We start from the raw sequence: 20,604 nt of genomic DNA, 5'->3' as shown, positions 1-20,604 counted from the left end.
GACCATTCTGATTACTTTATCAAAGTTCAAATTCTGTTATTTACCTCAATTTCAAAGTTCACTTTACCAACAAATTCCCTACCATAAAGCAAGAAGATTATACTTTCCTATCTCTGCAACTACACTGAATTCTTCAGAATATTAATGTTTGATCCTCACTTAACGATTGGAGAAGGCAATGGCAACCCACTCCAGTATTCTTGCCTGGAGGATCCCAGGGACGGCAGAGCCTGGCAGGCTGCCGTCTATGGGGTCCCACAGGGTCAGACACGACTGAAGCGACTTGGCAGCACTTAACGATATTTTATTTTCTTCCTGACTGTGAACTGATGAAACAAACATATATTTGGCTAACAATGAAATAGCTCTGATAAGGGCAAATGTCTGGGAGGGGGTGGTCTTTGATTCAAGAATTAGAACAACAAGCAAGCATGGGATAATATTTTAATGCAATGGTTTACGTATAAAGCACTTCTTAGAAATACTACAGAAACAGAACGGTTTCATTGGAACTGCAGGAACTGTAGAATGCTCTTGGGAAAGATATTACAAGGTAAGACTTCAAATCAGGAGGGAAGAGTGAATGACCAATCAATAAAAAAAAAAAGAAAAAGATGGTAGCTGATTGGTTGCTTCAGGAAAAAAAAATCAACAAAGATGTGTCCTTACTCAAATCATATTCTAAAATAAATCTATACAAATTTAAGAGTTGAATGTAAAAACAGAAACCATAAACATACCAAGCAGTCTAGATGAAATATAATCTCTAGACAGATAGGTGGGTGGCTTTATATATTGATCTGTGTGTGCGTGCTCAGTCGTGTCTGACTCTTTGCGATCCCATGAACTGTAGCCTTCCAGGCTCCTCTGTCCGTGGAATTTTCCAGGCAAAAATACTGGAGCAGCTTGCCACTTCCTATTCCAAAGGATCTTCCTGACCCAGGGATCGAACCTGTGTCTCTTGCATCCTGCATTGGCAGGTGGATTCTTTACCACTAGCGCCACCTGGGAAGCCTACATGGCATCAAAACATGTGAAACAAATCCCATGGTACCAGCATGTCTCACAGTATTACAGGGTTTCTGTCCTTAAGGAGGTTGGGTCCGGTTTGGGTGGATCTTGGATGTATTTTTATTAAACAATGGTCTCAACTCTACTATAAGACCAGTGGTTTTCAAATATTTTTTTACCTGTTAAATCCTTTGTTCACATGAAATTTTATAAAGAAACTCAGTTCGCAGATGAGATAAAAGGGACACTGATGTGGCCAAGAACCCAGCACTATGAGGCTCACTTTCCTATGCAGAGGGGGCTCTGTGGGAATCTTAACACCCTGTAAACAGTCTGAAGGCCACTGCATTATTAGCAGCCAACACATTTTCTTTCACAATTCCATTTTTCCACAGCACCTAATGATAAAGTAGCAATGCTGCTCAGCAGACAATGAAGAAATGCTGGCAATTAAACAGTCACTGGGATCACTGGGGAAGTATGTGTTTGTCACTGTGGCAACTGTTTATTGATAAAAATATTTTCTGTTAACTTCTCCTAAGAAATTTAAGAGATTCCTCTTCTTAAGAAATTAATTTTTCCCATAAACTTCAGCAATATAATAACTTTGTAAGATTCTGATGGACAAAGATTTTATCACTAAACACATTTTCCTTTTAGTCTTGGTTACTAGGAAACAATTGAATAACATCTTAAAATAATAGCAAACAGCAACTGTGACTTTATCTAATGTTTCTATGCTAATTTCTCCTTGATCTTTGAATACCATTTTACTTTCTTATTATCCTGCTCTGTTGTATATATCCCAGTAAACTGCCTAAAATAAGTTTTCAGAACAAGGAGGGGTTTAGCATCCTTAACAAAAAGTCTCTAATTTTCTATCACTCTAACAAGGATTTACAAGACAACCTATTGGACAATGATTCTGAATTTTTTCAAATGTTAAAATATATTAGAGATTTAAGAAATTTCAGAACATATGTCATTGTTATCATTATGCCTGTAATTGTATTCATATGCAGTAAAAAATGGAAAATACACTCTTTAGGTTTCATCTCAGAGTTAGTTTACTCTGAGTAGACAGGTTACAGATATGTGATTAAGAAAAAAAAATCACTCTGATATTTTTAGGAGTGGAGGCTCACTAATCTTTCTAATCCCCTACCCCCTCCTCGTCTATAACCCTTATATAGGTCAACAAAGCTTAATAAAGCATTAACGGAGAAAAGAAATTACTACTTTTTTGAATCAGTTTCTAAAGTCAAGAATACTTTCATGAAAATATGAACAAGGGTTTGTTTTTATGAAGTCTTGGTATTTTGAAATAACATTCTAGATGTTTCTAAATTATAGCAAATGGGTGGGCCTCTGTCCATTCAAAACACAATCTCTGGGCCTTATGAAAGGAAAATGCTCGCATGAGAGAAATACTGCAATTAACAGGGGGAAAAAAAGATTCTTTATATTGAAAGGAAGTAACTGGAGCTTAAATGTCAAAGTTGCTAAATAGAGGCAAAGACTATTTGTATGCATCAGGATTTTTTGACATATTTTAAGTGCTTTTAAAATAATATATAAATGTATATTATTTTACATATACATATGGCTTCCCAGGTAGTTCAGTGGTAAAGAATTCGCCTGCCAATGCAGCAGACTCAGGTTCAATCCCTAAGTTGGTAAGATTCCCTGGAGAAGGAAGCGACAACCTACTCCTTGCCCAAGAAATCCCATGGACAGAGGCATCTGATGGGCTGCAGTCCATGGTGTCACAAAAGAGGTGGACACGATTTAGCGACTAAATAACAACAGCATGCATACACACACATATAAAACTAAAATTTACCATTTTGGCATTTTTAGGCGTATAATTCAGTGGTATTAAGCACATTCACAATGCTGCACAGTCATCACTACTATCCATCGGCAGAACTTCTTCATGATCTCAAAATAACTCATTAACAACTAACTCCCCAATCTCCCCTTCGCTCAGCTCTTGTCTCTGCAAATTTACCTCTTCGAGCTTCTCAGATAAGTGAAATCACACTCTATTTGCACTCTGTTTTGTATAGAAGGGCTTTTATATTAGTCCATTTTGCCTTCTTTTTGAAACTGAAGATGTTCTACTCACTTCACTTTGCTAAAAAGTTTGCAGAATTCTGTACAGTACTGGTGTCTCCGCTTGTCCTTTTTTTTTGCATATTATATAAATTTGACAAAAGGAAGAGAATCTCCTGAATAGCAAAAGACTCTAATTTTTAAGAAGGATGGTCTAAGGGGAAAAAAAGTTAAAGTCTAAGAAGAGAAAAGGCTGAAAATGATTACCAAATATTGAAAACTGTGTATATATAGCATGGTACTTAAAAGGTATAAGGAAATGTGAAGTAGTAGATTTGTATCACATTTAAGTAAACATAAACATTAACCCAGCAATGGAATGAAATCACAAATAATTTACCACTATACATGTGCACTTTTTAAAAGCCTGGAAGGTCATATACCTAAAGAACAATGGCTTTAAGGTTGTGGAATTATAGGTGATCTAAATTTTTTTCCTTTTTGAGCTTTTCTATAATTTTAAATTTGCAATGAACAAGCTTCACAGTGTCATCAGAAAAACACATGTTAATTTAAAAAAATCAAAATACATTAAAATACTTTGTACTCTACTAATACATTTAAAACACTTTACATTCTACTGCATCATTTCTTTAAGACAAGGCAAAATGACTGTAATTACCAAGAAAAGTAACCAGCTTTCTTCTACCAATGAGATTATTATAGTAGAAAAGAAAAAGGTTTATTTCTCTAGTTTACCCATTTCTACTAACAGCTGCAATCAGATCACACTATGGTATTTAAAGTCAATTTATAACAACTATGACAGTGAACTGCAAATATAACCAAGCACAAAACCACCAGAGCAATCTTTCTGGGTCGATGGAAACATGCTGAGAATCAAGGCAGCAATCCAGGAATGCCAGACTTTCATGGGCTCACATGAAACCACAATCACTAGAACCACCTACAAAGCACATGCAGGCCACGTAAGAAGGGCACAGGTGTTTTCCTATCAAAAGAAACTCACAGTGTGCTGACTGGGCAAATCATTTCCCAAAACATCTACGAGCCTACCCAGGGGGATGGTCCCAAGAAATTCAAAGGAAAATAGTTAACTATTTCTTAACTATTTTCTGTGAAAAAACACAAATAATTAAGGCCATCAAAGGAAGGATAAGATTAATCAGTCATGAGGGCAAAAACTAACCATATTAATTAATAAGTATTAGTTAGTAAGAGGGGAATCTGACACAATCAAAGGAGGCATTGTTATAACGGTATCAGCTCGAGCAAATCACAATCTGATTTCCCGTCTGTAAAACGTCCAGCATTGAGACTGAATAATAGCTCCGAAACCTGGATATGTTTCTGAGTTGCTTGCAGAGGTTCTTTTTTAAAGAATATTTTATTTTAAAAAAATGTAAGTGTAGAGGGCTTCCCCAAGTGGCTCAGTGGCAGAAATCCACCTGCAGCGTAGGACACAGGGAGATGGGGGTTCAATCCCTGAGTTGGGAAGATCCCCTGGAGGGCGAAATGGCAGTATTTCCCAGTATTCTTGCCTGGGAAATCCCACGGACAGAGGAGTCTGGCGGACTACAGTCCATGGGGTCACAAAAGAGTCAGACACAATGGAGCGACTAAACAACAATAAATAGCTGATTCACAATGCTGTGTTAGTTTCAGGTGTACAACACAATGATTCAGATATATGTGTGTTTGTGTGTATTCTTTTTCAGATTCTTTTCACTTACAGGTTATCACAAAATATTTTTTAGAATTCTCTGTACTATACAGTAGGTCCTTGCTGGCTATCTATTTTATATATAGTGGTATGTAAATGTTAATCCCAACCTCCAAATTTATCCCCTCTTCCTTTCCCTTTTGGTAACCATAAATGTGCTTTTTATGTCTGCAGGTCTGTTTCTGTTTTGTAAACAAGTTCAACTGTATGTTTTTTTTAAGACTCCAATATAAACAATATCATATGATATTCTTCTTTCTCTGTCTGGCTTACTTCACTGAGCATGATAATCTCTAGGTCCATCCCTGTTGCTGCAAATGACACTATTTCATTCTTTTTTATGGCTGAGTTATATTCCATTGTGCACATACGTCTTTATCCAGTCATCTGCCAATGGACATTTAGGTTGCTTCCACATCTTGGCTATGTAAATAGTGCTGCTATGAACACTGGGGTGCATGTATCTTTCCGAATTATACCTCTGTCCAGATACACACCCAGGAGGGGGATTGTTGGATGATACGGCAATGCTATTTTTTAGTTTTTTTAAAGAACTCCATATTGTTCTCCATACTGGCAGTGCCAATTTACATTCCCACCAACCGTGTAGGAGGGTTCCTTTATTTCCAACACCCTCTTCAGCACTTATTATTAGTAGACTTTTTGATTATGGCCCTTCTGACTGGAGTGAGGTGATACCTCATTGTAGTTTTGATCTGTATTTCTCTTATAATTAGCAAGACCAAGAATTTTTTCATGTGCCTGTTGGCCATCTCTACGTTTTCTTTGGAGAAATGTCTATAGATTCAATGTAATCCCTATCAAATTACCAACTGCATTTTTCACAGAACTGGAACAAAATTTTTTTTTAAATTTTATAGAAATACTAAAGATTCCAAATAGCCAAAGCAATCTTGAGAAAGAAAAACGGAGCTGGAAGAATCAGGCTACCTGGCTTTAAATTATAGTACAAAGCTATGGTAATCAAAATAGTATGGTACTGGCACCAAAAACAGATACATAATCAATGGAACACAGTAGGAAGCTCAGAAATAAACCCATGCACCTACTATGGTCAATTAATCTATGACAAAGGAAGCAAGAATACACAAAGGAGAAAAGACAGTCTCTTCAATAAGTTGTGCTGGGGAAATTGGATCATTATATTTAAAAGAATTGAAAAGACTGAAATTGGAACATTTTCTAATACCATATCAGCTGTGTCCAACTCTTTGGGACCCCAAGGACTGTAGCCTACCAGGCTCCTCCGTCTATGGGATTTTCCAGGCAAGAGTACTGGAGTGGGTTGCCATTTCCTTCTCCAGGGGATATTCCTGACCCAGGGATTGAAGCCAGGTCTCCCACATTGTAGGCAGACGCTTTACTATCTGAGCCACCAGGAAGTCCAATACCATATACAAAAATAAACTCAAAATGGTTAAAGACCTAAATGCAGAACCAAATACTACAAAACTCCTAGAGGGAAACATAACATAGGCAGGACATTCTTTGACATAAACTGCAGCAATATCTTTCTAGACACATCTCTTAGAGTAACAAAAATAAAACCAAAAATAAACAAATGGGACCTAAAAACTTAAAAGCTTTTGCACAACAAAGGAAACTGTAAGCAAAATGAAAAGACAACCTACAAAATACAAGAAAATATTTGCACATGATGTGATTGACAAGGGATTGATTTCCAAAATATACAAATAGCTCATATAGCTCAGTAAAAAAACAAAACAAACAAAAAAAAAAAACCAAAGGTACACAGTTAAAGAAGGAGAAGACCTAAGCAGGGGTTCTTAATTATAGAGTCCAAAAATCTCCTTCATAATACTGGTAACACTTGAATCTCCAGAGAATCTACATTTCCGGGACATTCCTGGAATCTGCACTTAAAACTAAACCAAATCAAACCCTCAGGTGACTCTGAAGCATTAAATTCATACAACCACTTCCCATCAAAAAGATGAAGTGAGATATCTCCTGCTGGGCAGACAAAGCTATAGGAGCTAAATAAACCAGAGAGACACTCATAAGGTAACATTTCTGATGCCAATAAAATTCTCAACAGCCCACTCATTTAAAAGTAAAATATAATGTGGTTTTTAGTGCTAGTATCTACTACCAACTAGACAAACACTCCAGTATTCTTGCCTGGAGAATCCCAGGGATGGAGGAGGGTGGGCTGCCGTCTATGGGGTCGCACGGAGTCGGACACGACTGAAGCGACTTAGCAGCAGCAGCAGACAAACACATACTGACTCAAGATGTTTTCTTTCTATTCAACAAGGATATATATTTTTTAATAAAGTATAAATACTCCACAGTATGTCCTCAATCAATATGTCCTGAATTAAACTAAATTGGGCAAACAGACCAGTTATCATCCACACAGCCAAAAGCAAACATTTAAGATAATTTAATTTAAGCATCTGAAGACCTTCAAATTCACTCTCAAAATAAACACACTGGAGCCATTCTGATTACACAGCATTGCTGAAGCTGGGGGCCATAAGAAAGAGTTTACATGGGAAGTGTGGCATGAAAATTACTAAGCAGGGGCCACTTAATGTAAATACCCATTTCTACCAACATTTAACTGACACAAATAGACATAAATTATGCTGAGAGAAGCCAATTGTTTTATTTTAAAACTAGACAATAATTCATTGCTTTTCTAAAACTTAATTACTAAGTTTAAAGCACTGAATGAGGTTTAAGTTTGCATTTATCAGCATAACAAAAAATAGATCTTAATTCAGTGATACACACAAAGATGTTAATGATCCTTGGAAATAAATGTCTAGAAATATTTCACTGATGAATACATATATCACAATACACTGATATAAATATACCAATTATGGCCAAATGAATATGTTTGTCAAAATTCTATTTTTAAAAAATGCTTCTTATTCAGAGAAAGGTTCATATGAGGTTACAACATTCATCCCAAAGCCTCTTGTTTATAGCTTTTCATGCATTTGTTTATTCTTCTTATAGCATAGCACATAGTAGGTACTCAATAAATATTTATGCAAAACATGAATTTATACCTAGTGTTGTAAATATCCAATTAATAGTGCAAAAATAACCAATTTAAACATACAGCCTGGAGCCACATGTCATGCATATATGTTAGATTTTATTATTTTTTCCATTGAGCACAAGAAAGATTTGAAGTGATTTGGAATAATAATGTATTTATAACAGAAGAGTTACAATGAATAGGAAAGTAATATTACAAGCCATACAGCAGATTCTCAAATTTGAACAGCAAATATAGCATGAGCTTTTAAAATGCTAAGTTTAGGGTCTCAGGCCAAAGATTCCAATATAATAGGTCTGCGACAGGTCTTATGAGAAAGTAGCATTTTTAACAAGAATCTCTGATTCTGATACAGCTGTTCTCAGAATCATGCTATAGAAGTACTCATGGGAGAAATAGTCCCATGTAAGAAGAGAAGGGGAAAAACAAACCCCGAATTTGTTTCCACATTTCTGCCTTGAATTTAGCTCTTGCCTTCCTGGCAATCAACACAAAAAGTAATTAAAGAGGAAGAAGCCATGGCTGAAAACAAGAGGCCTGGCGGTTTGTTAGGGAAGGTTAATAACAAATTGCTTCAAATCTCTTTGTAAACAGGCAGTGTATGCACATGAAGAGAAAAAAAAAATTCCTCAGCATTAATAAAAAGTGATTTATCAGATGGTACTTTATGTAAAACACATTAAGTAACAGGAATGAAAATGTCTTTAAGAGCAATTTTAGAGAATACAGAGAAACATCATTAAATGGGTATTCTTATTCTAATTCATTTTAAAACATCAGGAAAAATTTTATGCACTGCTGATGGGATTCTAAACTGGTCCAGCCTCCTTGAAGACCAAGACAGATGGACTTTCCTTATAATCTACCATCCCACTCCTAGAAAAAGTCCAGAATCAGCAAACTCACTTGTATACTACATGTGTGTAAGACAAGTATCAGCACTTTTGATATTTGCAACCAATTTGGATATTAGATATTAATAAAGAAAAATGGATAAACTATGGTACATGCATACAATGAAGTGAAGTCACTCAGTCGTGACCAACTCTTTGCAACCCCATGGACCGTAGCCCACCAGGTTCCTCCATCCATGGAATTTTCCAGGCAAGAGTACTGGAGTGGGTTGCCATTTCCTTCTCCAGGGGATCTTCCTGACCCAGGGACTGAATCCGGGTCTCCCGCATTGCAGGCAGACGCTTCACTGTGTGAGCCACCAAGGAAGCCCCATGCATACAATGGACTACCATAATTAGGGAAAAACGAGTGAACTAGAATTATATGGATCCATAACAATGAAGTTCATAAATAAAACACTGAGGGGGGGAAAGCCACTTAAAGAAGCTTAAAAACATGCCAAATAATTCTGTGTATTGTTTCAAAACATATCTATATTGTAAAAATACAGAGAAATTCATGGGGTAAAAACCAGTCAAAAAGGGCGGTTACTTTAGGATGGAGTGGAGAGTAATGGGACTATGGGTTTAGCTGTATGGGCAATGCTTCATTTCTTTAGTAGGGTGAAAGTTACATAGGGGATTGCAATATGTCTGAACAATTTCATAATAAATAAACGAAAAATGTGAGCGAATAATATTAAACCATACCCTAGTAAAAATTCAAATTCCTAGGGATACAACTGAACATGGTCCACACAGACTCCTTTCCAATGGTAACAAGAACAGAAGGTGAGGACAAGGAATGGACAGGGGACAGGGTCCTTTCTACTAGAGCAGTGCATCCCAGATGGAGCTTCCAGAAGCTGAAGAGTTCAAGGAACCTCTGCATGGTAGACACACAGCAGCCAATGACAGTGTGACTCTAATCCGTATGAACTGACAAGCAACTCAGTTCCTCCACAAATTAGGAAATAAAAGCAAGCTACATAACAATAATGAATAGTATCAATATAATTGGATTTTCCTGGTAGCTCAGATGGTAAAGAATCCACCTACAATGCAGGAGACCTGGGTTCAATTCCTGGGTTGGGAAGATCCCTTGGAGAAGGCGATAGCTACCCACTCCAGTATTCTTGTCTGGAGGATCCCATGAACAGAGGAGCCTGGCGGTTATAGTCCTTGGGGTTGCAAATAATCGGACACAACTGAGCAACTAACACTAACATTTTAAAAAGAGAAGACTTATGTATACTTGTAAATTTGCAGAAAGTTGTATAAAGAACCATAAACAGATGCTGGCCTGAGGAGAAGGTAAACATCTCACTTTATACCCCATTACATCGCAGTTTTCGTAAGAAGTTTCTATTACTTTATAATTAATCAACAGAACTCTCTAGCAAGGGCTTGGGGAAATGTGTCTCAATCTTGGCCACCTTCAAAACCATCTGGACACATGAAAAATTCAACTTCCAGACCCCACCCCAAATTAGAACCCCTGAGGTTAGGGTCCAGTACCAACATATTTTAAAAGCTCCATTAAAAAGAATCCAAGGTACACAAGGGTTAAAAACTCAGAGATGTTAAATATGCAGATGGCAGTGTTTCTGTTATGAAAATCAAAAACACCAGTTATACTGATCTGACAGAAAGCCATCAATTCCTAGGAAGAACTAGCGCTATTTAGAGGTTCGGTTAAAACTTTGGAAACGTAAGATCTGATACGTTGCTGGGAAGCTTTAAAGCTTCAAACCCCAAATTCCAGGCAACTGAGTTAGGAAGAAAAGTTTATCCTAGGAAAAAAGTATTCCCAGACAACAATCAAATACACAATTCAGTAGACTCCTAGGAAACATCTCATTTTGACTGATGCTACCCTTAATTGGGGGGTTGGGGAGGTATTTACTTAATTACATGTTTATTTCAGAATTTAGAATATATTCATAAGCCAAAGGAAAAAAGTCACCATAATGCCATATCCTTCACAATGATTTTGGAATACAGCCTTCTATCTAGATGGTTTGCACTGCATATATTTACATATATAATTTCTCATACAAAAGTGGAATCATACCGAATGCCAGGCTCTGTAACCAGCTCTTTTTCATGTATTTTTTAAAAAATATTCTTTTATGTAATACTACCTCTGGATGGGTCCACCAAGACCAGGTAACTAATAAAATGCATCTTCAAGTAGCTGAATAAACTAATGTGTTTAAAGGAGTTAACTCAAAATGAATACTAATCTACTGGGCTTCCCAGGTGGTGCTAGTGCTAAAGAACCCACCTGTCAATGCAGGAAACACAAGAGACATGGGTTTGATCTCTGAGTCGGGATGATCCCCAGGAGGAGGGCATGGCAATCCACTCTGGTATTCTTGCCTACAGAATCACATGAACAGACAGCCTGGGTGGGCTACAGTCCATAGCATCACAAAGAATCAGACACGACTGAAGCGACTTTGCTGTTGTATACTGAAACAACGAATTCAGTGTTGGCAAGGTTTAAAGCTCAGGTATTCTCTTACGCAGTGACTGGTCACTACTCTAGTTCCTTAAGGCTGCCCCTGGTTCCTGAGGTCCAGGCACGCCTTCACGCCATCATCAATGCAGAAGAAGCAGCTCACATCTCACGTGAACACCCACCGTGTCAGCTACTTCCTGAATCCCAAGAGGAATGGGTCCACCACCACTCCACTCTGTGGGGCTGGAGCCTCTGGGTCAAGGATTCTTAGCTGTTTTACATCCTGAGAGTTTCAAAAGAGTAAATGCCAGGGGGGTTATACTTGGTTAATGTCTTTCAAGGATAACAACTAAGACCAGAAATTCATAGTGGTTTCACATCCTTTTAAATATTCTCAAAGTCTATAAAGCTGATATTATCAAACTTTTGTTCTATAGGTGTCAGACCTGATCCTAAGTTTAGAAAAGGAGCGCTACACTAACATACATATGAAGACAGACTTTAAAATCCAAAATACTAATGACAGACTCTAGAAGAAGGAACAAAACTCAAATTTACTGAGCACCTATTATATGCCAGGTACTTTACATACTTAATTTTTATTTCTCACAATAATCTATGATTTAAGCAGTATAATCTCCATTTTTATAGGTGATAAAACTGAAACACTGAAAAGTCAAGTAATTTAGTAAAGGTCACACAGTTGTTAAGTGGAAAAGTGGGATTTGTACTCAATTATAACACATCTTTTTTTTTTTTTTTCTTTAAATAAAAGGACACCATACTTCTTTCAAGGCCCCAGGTGAAGTAACTAGCGCATGGTCAAGAAATTGGTTAATTTGTATGGAAATACCTATATTTTCTGGCTCTAAAGCTTCCATCCTTTCCCGATACTAACCTATCTATTTACATCTTCAGGCCAGTTCAGTTCAGTCACTCAGTCATGTCCGACTCTTTGCTACCCCATGGACCGCAGCACGCCAGGCCTCCCTGTCCATCACCAACTCCTGGAGTTTACCCAAACTAATGTCCATTGAGTTGGTGATGCCATCCAGCCATCTCATCCTCTGTCATCCCCTTCTCCTCCTGCCTTCAATCCTTCCCAGCATCAGGGTCTTAGCCAATGAGTCAGCTCTTCGCATCAGGTGGCCAAAGTATTGGAGCTTCAGCTTCAGCATCAGTCCTTCCAATGAACACCCAGGACTGATCTCCTTTAGGATGGACTGGTTGGATCTCCTTGAAGTCCAAGGGACTCTCAAGAGTCTTCTTCAACACCACAATTCAAAAGCATCAATTCTTCGGCACTCAAGCTTTCTTTATAGTCCAACTCTCCATACATATACTACATACATAAACTCCAACTCTCATCCATACATGACCACTGGAAAAACCACAGTCGTGACTAGATGGCCCTCTGTTGGCAAAGTAATGTCACTGCTTTTTAATATGCTGTCTAGGTTGATATTATCAAGAGATAAGAGAATCCTAGTGACCCATCCAGAACTGGGCAAAGTCTTGGGTTTTATTCTATTTACGTCAAGTTAACCCAGCACTGTTTCATGGGTGCTGTCAAAAGATACAAAAATCCTGAGTCAGAGACAAAGGACTTATTACCCATGTTGGTTTGCATCAGCTGTTAAGTCCCGTAGGGAGAAGGCAAAGGGCTCACCATGGATGCAGATACTGTGCATGCAGTGGGTCATTAATCAAGCAGAAACACCAAGCTTAAGGATTGACTACTTGTACAACAAACAGAAGCCAGCTTCCTCATTGAGGGGAGATGTCACCTTTTCTCTCAATATTGCTTACTTCAAGTCCACCCCTGACAAAAGCCTAGGTAGGGAGAAATATGGTTTTCTTGGTACACTCAGCAGGTACATGCAGAGACACTCATGGCCCATGGCAGACTGCTTCTGCCAATATAAACATGACCTTGAGGTCCATGAAACAACGGCTACTTAAAGGGTAAAGCATAAAAGAATGTTCCATATGTATGTGTTTAAATCTTTATAATCTATTTACTTCTTTACTTCTTTGACTGATTCACAGTTAAGTTTGCTAATTAACTAGTGTTTTAAAGCTGTGCTCAATCATTCAGTATAAAAGACCAGTATCACTCTCTGTTTCAAACAGATCTAGAGATCCAAATAGATTTAGATTTGATTTGTTTGCCCTGATTTCATAGCTTGTGTTACAAACTTTTACCTAATGTTTGGTTGTCTCTCTTTTCAAGACATTAGCAGCCATTTCTAATTATTGCCTAGATGTATAATGACATTAGAGATTGAAAAAAAAAAAGAGGGGGGTGATATTCTAATTCCACTATTACCTCTTTGCTAGCTGGAGCACTGCTATAAAGGGAAGATTCTTCTCATTATCTTTTTGGAAAGACATGGTAGCTGCTTGATTCTCCCCTTTATCTTTTTTTTTTTTTTTTATCAGTTGGAGGCTAATTACTTTACAATATTGTAGTGGTTTTTGTCATACACTGACATGAATCAGCCATGGATTTACATGTATTCCCCATCCTGATCTCCCCTCCCACCTCCCCTTTATCTTTAAATTCTCATTCTCCAAAGTGGTTAATGACTTCTTGTTTTAAATATCATGAATTCATTCTAATATCCTCCAAGGTGACCAATGCATCTTTTTTTAGAATCATAAATTCATGGACATAAACATACCCCACTGGACATCCCTCTTAAACATGTTCAAGTCTACCACTCAAAAACAAAACAAGTCCCTTACTGGATTTCTCACCTCCTCTTCCTAATCTGCTCCAGCATCGTCTACTAACTCTATTTCCTAACCTCTCACTTACTGTTGAACCCTCTATAACTGGAGGGTTAAAAGTTATAACCTTCCACCACCCAAACATAACAGTTCTTGCAAAGGGCACTAGTTACATCCATTTTGCTAAAACCAAGGTGGACTTCTGAGGCTTCATCTCATTCAACTACTGTAGACCATTTCTTCCTTGAAGCACTTTCCCCATGCTCCCATGATACTGTGATGTCCTGGTTTTTTCCCTACCTCTCTGGCTACTCTTCCTCTGTTGTATTTTCAAGCTTATTCTTCTTGCTCAGCCATGACATGTTGGCAGTTTTAAGGCTCAGTCTTGGAACACTGTCTTCTTTACTTTACTCTCTGCCAACAGGATCCCATTCACACCCAGGATTTCACTCCCACTTACACAAAGATATCTCACAACAAATCTATATTGATACCTTTCATCTCTCCCTCTGAACTCAAATTTTATATTCAACTGACTACATGACAGCTTTCTTAAGGTCTAAGAGTGTTTCTACCTACTGCACACAAACATAAAGTCAATACTCAGTCATCAAAAAGAATGAAATAAGACCAGGATGGGGAATACATGTAAATTCGTGGCTAATTCATTTCAATGTATGACAAAAACAACTGCAATGTTGTAAAGTAATTAGCCTCCAACTAATAAAAATAAATGGAAAAAAAAAAAAAAGAATGAAATAAGGCCATTTGCTGCACCATGGATGGACCTAGAGATTATTATACTAAGTGAAATAAGCCAGGCAGAGGAAGACAACTATCAAGATATCACCCATATGTAGAATCTAATTTTTAAAAAATGATACATATGAACATATTTACAAAATAGAAACTGAATCACAGATTTCAAAAACAAACTTATGGTTACCAAACAGGAAACCTGGGGAGAGGGATAAACTAGGAGCCTGGGATTAACATACACACACTACTATATATAAATAAATAACCAACAAGGACCTACTATATAGTACAAGGAACTCTACTCAATATTCAATAATAACCTATATGGCTAAAGAATCTGAAAAAGAATGAATATGTGTATGTCTATAACTGAAGCACTTTGCTGTCCACCTGAAACTAGCAACATTGTAAATCAACCATACTCCAATAAAATTAAAAACAAAACTAAAGTCAGGATCCATGAAAAAAAATCATCCTCTTCCAGTAAATGCCACCATTCTCCAACCAGATGCACAAACTACTCTCATCTCTGAAAACTCCATTTATTTATCTCAGCCTCATACCTATCTGTCAAGTCCTGTTGATTTATCTTCTAACTGCCTTTCAATTATGACTCCTTTCCATTTTAACACTACAAACCCAGTTCAAACTACTTATAGCTCTCACCAAGGCCACTGCAAGGGCCTACTGATAACATTGGTCTGATCAACTGTATCCTTTCTCCAAACACCTTCTGCACTGCAGCCAGTGTGGAGGTGATCACGCCAAGCCTTTCAGCGGTCTCCCACGGCTTTTACACAAACTCCTAACGTGGCCTACACTCTGTGTAACTTGCCTATTGTCTTCATCTTCATATCTTCATTGAAAATCGTGCTGCCCTAGAGAGCAACCATTCAATCTACTGTCTATGTGTTTGTTTGTTTTAATGTGAAAGAACTTTGCACATGCTGCTTCCTTGGTCTGAAATGCTCTTTCTTCAATTTAACTCCTCCTTCACACACACGTCACTTGCTAAAGGGAGCCTTCCCCTGACCTTCGTGACCAGATCAGATCCCAGTACCACAGGCAGTCATAGCCTCTTGTACACAACCTTTGTAGACTTGTCATATCTGCAATTTTACATTTCTTTATATGATTTTTTGGTTTACGCTAATCTTCTCCATCAGGTAAACTTCATGGGAACAGAAACTATGGTTGCTTTGTATTCCGAGTGCTTGTCATGTTAGATGTCAAGTTAGTATACGTTGGATGAACGAACAAATGAAAACGAATGGATAAATATCCAAGTTTGTTGAAATTAATATGCGTTGCCCTCTTTCAGAAGGCTTATTGTGTTTGCTCTCGTGTACCTTATATAAATATTTTATGTACACAGAACAGTGTCTATTCATCGATAAGAATGTTATTAATATTATAAATATGTTATTATCATAAAGGTTAGCTGTTGTTATCACTGAATTCATTCCTTGTGGCAGAAACTATTTTCTGGTTACCTCTGAATCTATTCCTGAACACCCTGTCCCTTACCTAACTCTATTATAAAACTAGACAAAATCAAATTCATAATTCGTTTCCCTTATAATTATCGCCATGAGACACAGTTCTGGTTAGTGAAATATAAGTGAAACTTTCTCGGAAGCTTCCAAAAAGGTATGGACTTCCTGAAAAACAGAAGTCTTTGCATTCCTTTTCCCTTTTTCCTCACGCGAATATCAACGTGATGTCTAGATTCACAGTAACTATCTTGCAACTATTAGGAGAAGACAACAAAACTGTACAGCCACTAAAACACCAGAAGTGGCCACCTACTTCAGGCCTTTTTGTTCAATGAGAAAAGTGAAACCTATTTTCTTTTCTATTACTTGTGTATAAAAATACTCCTGATATTCTGCTAACTAGATTTTCTTCCAGACAAATTACCTTACATGGGCCAAGATATTTTTTCTCTTTGTTTTTAGTTTCCCTTCTTTATATCTTTTTTCTCCTAATAAAATTTCTCTGTCACTCTCCCTAATATTGTAACCAAAATAAAATATTCAGTATATTTTTCTTAGGAAACAGAAAATTAATTATAATTTTTAAAACTAAAGAAAGATTTTTTTAATTTCTTGAAAGTGAAAGACAGTCATGTTTGACTCTTTGTGACCCCATTGATTATGCAGTCCATGGAACTCTCTAGGCCAGAATACTGGAGTGGGTAGCCTATCCCTTCTCCAGGGAATCTTCCCAACCCAGGAATTGAACCAACATCTCCTGCATTGAAGGCGGATTCTTTACCAACTGAGCTATCAGGGAAGCCTAGTTAATTTACAAATATATGAAAATCAAAATAACATTCGTTTGGTGACATGGCATAAAACAGAATTTAAGTTGCTTTGCTTTTGCTCATTCTTAAATATAAAACCAAGCTTTAAACTATTCTAATGTCTATTCAAATACATGAACATTAGCATGTGATATATTCTGATGTGTTCAAGGGTCAAATGTTAAATAAGCAGGAAAATAAATCAGATACTCTATAGACATACTTTGACTATGTGTTATAGACTATATTTACTTTTTTCTAAAAATTAAGTGTTCAGTTCAGTTCGGTTCAGTTCAGTCGCTCAGTCGTGTCCGACTCTTTGCGACCCCATGAATTGCAGCATGCCAGGCCTCCCTGTCCATCACCAACTCCCAGACTTTACTCAAACTCATGCCCATCGAGTCAGTGATGTAGAAAGTATAAATAATACTTTAAGAACTCATAAATCTGAATAAGTAGATTAAACTATGAATGTTAACCCATGGGACCAGGATATTTCACCTATATTCTAAATATGGCATGCAATTTAGGTTTATATGTTGAGGGTAAGTCTTAGCCTCATGTTATGTCCTTAGAGCAAAAAGGAATATGAATTAAATTATCTTGGGCCAGTGCCTTTTCCAGTCTGTTCTCAGTACCCCATCTATAAAACAAGGAGGGTAGACCACCTATAAAACATGGATAGCAGACTTTTCTACAGAGCCTAGAAACCAAGTCTCCAAACTCTCTACCTCTGATTAAGGAAGAGCAGATATGCTTTTAACTAATTAAATTTTGATCTTCTACACATGGTTTCCTTTAAAGGAAGAGCTCAGTAACTAAAAACAACTTGGAAACTACTGGATAAAATGATCTTCTAGGTGTCTTCTGATATTACTTTCATGATGAAGTGATTTCTTTAAACTACTAAATTCTAAATAGCAAAATCCTACACAGCAAATCTGTTCAACTAAATATGTATGTAAGAAAATTCATGTAACAATGTGGTCTTGATTTATTATCAGAAATATATTCAAATAGAATTCGTGTTTTTACCTTGTGAAAATGCCATCCACAACTCCAATTGTTGCTTCCTCTGCAGGTACATAGGAGCCAATCTGAGCCATGACAGTAATCAATGCAACCTGTTTTATGTACGAGCTTTTTCCACCCATGTTTGGTCCAGTAATTATCATGACTCTCTCCGAATCCCCCTAGAAAATTAAAAAGCAATTTCACTTATTGTACCAGAGGGACTTCTATATAATATCTATAATTTATTCCATAAATGGGAATGTATTAGGCAAAGATTATGCTGTGGTATTTAAATGTCACCCATTAAGCATCACAAAGGGAAAGAAGCTCACTGTCTTCAATGTGAACTGTGATATTATAGAACAGTGAATTCTCAGCAGCACTCAAGGTTGTTTTGGAGTATAAAAAAGGAAATAACAAGCATCAACCTAGATAAGATAATTCCTATGGTTTTCTCTTTAAATAATCATTAATCTGCTTATGAATGTCTTTTATATTACTTACATTTAAAATCTATCAATTTCCATATGCCCATCTTGAAAATTATAGGTATTATATATCTAACAGCAGAAGGCCTAATCTGAATTGGTAGCACATGGTATTTTCAGTTATAGATTTTAATATCGATAGTAGAGAGATTGATAATACCAAATTCTAGGTATCAATTTTATCAGCATTTAACTACTCACTGGCATTTCACCAGAGTAAGTGAAAAAGGCAGAAAAGCTGCAATACTTGCTGTGATTTAATTTCTAGAACTTACCTGCATTAAACAATTTTAGTACTTGCCAAGTATATCCTAAGAGGAACCATCCAACTGCAGTCCTCTACAGAGGAGTCAGCCTTAGGCATCCACTTGCTTTACTATGTGAACACAACGCCCTTGGTAATCCCTGCCTGGTCAAGAGTAGCCAATCCATAACTGATCAACAGCCTAAGAGATGACATAAACGTCTTCTGAAACTAGGCTCATCAAATCATCTCTTGGGAGTTGAACTTGAGAACCGTGGAGTGCGTGTGTGCATGCTCAGTCACTTCAGTCGTGGCTGACTCTTAGAGCCCCCATGGACTATATATAACCCACAAGGCTCCTCTGTTCAGAGGATTTTCCAGGCAAGAATACTGGAGTGGACTGCCATGAGCTCCTCCGGGGATCTTCCTGACCCACGGGTGGAACCCTTGTCTCCTGTGGCTCCTGCATTGCAGGCAGATTCTTCACCACTGAGCCACTGGAGAAGCCCCAAGAACCATGGAGAGGATCAGTCAACTGATACCCAGAGCACAGGTTGATAAGAAAGGCAGAACGAAGCTACAAGGCACTGGGGACCGTAAATGAGAAGTCATGAGGAACCAAAAGGTATGACAGGGGTAAAAAGAATAATTAGCAATGAAAGGAAAGAAAAAAATAGAGAAGAGACAAGAGGAGTTGAGATGCCTCATGCAAATAATGGGGTATCAGCATTACAAAGCCTTACAATTGAGGAGATAAAAAGTAAACCTATTCCATCTCTAAGTTGAAAAGGTGAAAGTGTTAGTTTCTCAGTCCTGTCTGACTCTGCAACCCCATGGACTGTAGGCCCCCAGGCTCCTCTGTCCATGGAATTCTCCAGGCAAGAGTACTGGAGTGGGTTGTCAATCCTTTCTCCAGGGGCTCTACCCAACCCAGGGACTGAACTCACAAGTCTCCCACATTGCAGGCAGATTCTTTACCCTCTGAGCCACCAGGGAAGCCCTAAATGATAAAACTTATGATCAAAACTTTTAAAATTTTTCTTCAGATGTTAAAAAATAATAAGCCCTATTATAAACAAACATTTGACATATGAAATGCTTTGAAAATTCAGATTAAATGAGCAGGGTTTTTTTTTTTAATTGATAAAAATAATATAATAAATAGAACATAATCCAGTATATATTAAAGATTTTAAATCTGTAATTAAAAGTCCTTCAATAAGAAAACCCAAACCAAAGTTTGAGATAACTTTCCCACTAAGGACAGGGAAGCCTGGTGTGCTGCACTCCATGGGGTTGGAAAGAGTTGGACACGACTGAACGATTGAAGAAAAAATAGTGCCAATCTTACAAAAACTATTCTAGAGAACAGAACAAGAGGGATCTCTTCCCAAATCATTTCTGAAAGGCACCATGATCTTGACACCAAAACTTGACAAGAGCATTACAAGAAAGAAAACTTATAGGTCAACTTCATCCACAAATACATATAAAAGACTCCTCAATAAAATATTAATAAGACAATCCAAAGATACATAAACCATTTAGGATTTTTGAGGAAAATAAGGTTGGTATAATATTCAAAAGCCAATTAATGTAATTTACCACAATAACAAAATCAAATATCCATTCATTTTTAAAAATGCAGGGAAAGGAAACAAAAGGTATAAGGATTAGAAAGAGAATAATGAAACTGTCATTATTCCTATATGTCATTACTATGTTACCAGTGATCTATGAAAATTATTAGAATCTACAAATGAAATGAGCAAGCACTTTAGGTACAAGTTCAGTATCCAAATGCCAAACATTATTTCTACATTTTATCAATAAGTA

At 37.2% G+C, this 20,604-nt stretch overlaps 1 protein-coding gene across 4 annotated transcripts in view; it reads right to left on the bottom strand.

The window, feature by feature from the left end:
- Positions 1-20,604, bottom strand: part of MSH3 (mutS homolog 3) — a 169,861-nt gene that overhangs the window by 18,072 nt on the left and 131,185 nt on the right. For all 4 annotated transcript variants that reach the window (XM_020875739.2, XM_020875740.2, XM_020875742.2 and 1 more), the window contains exon 20: positions 18,058-18,215. In XM_020875739.2, the coding sequence (XP_020731398.2) occupies positions 18,058-18,215 (158 nt within the window). The remainder of the gene's footprint in view (positions 1-18,057; positions 18,216-20,604) is intronic.

The sequence above is a fragment of the Odocoileus virginianus genome, chromosome 3 (genome assembly GCF_023699985.2).
Source record: "Odocoileus virginianus isolate 20LAN1187 ecotype Illinois chromosome 3, Ovbor_1.2, whole genome shotgun sequence".
Lineage (NCBI taxonomy): Eukaryota > Metazoa > Chordata > Mammalia > Artiodactyla > Cervidae > Odocoileus > Odocoileus virginianus.
The sequence above is the reverse complement of the archived record's forward strand: the minus strand, read 5'-3'. Positions and strand labels throughout refer to the sequence as shown.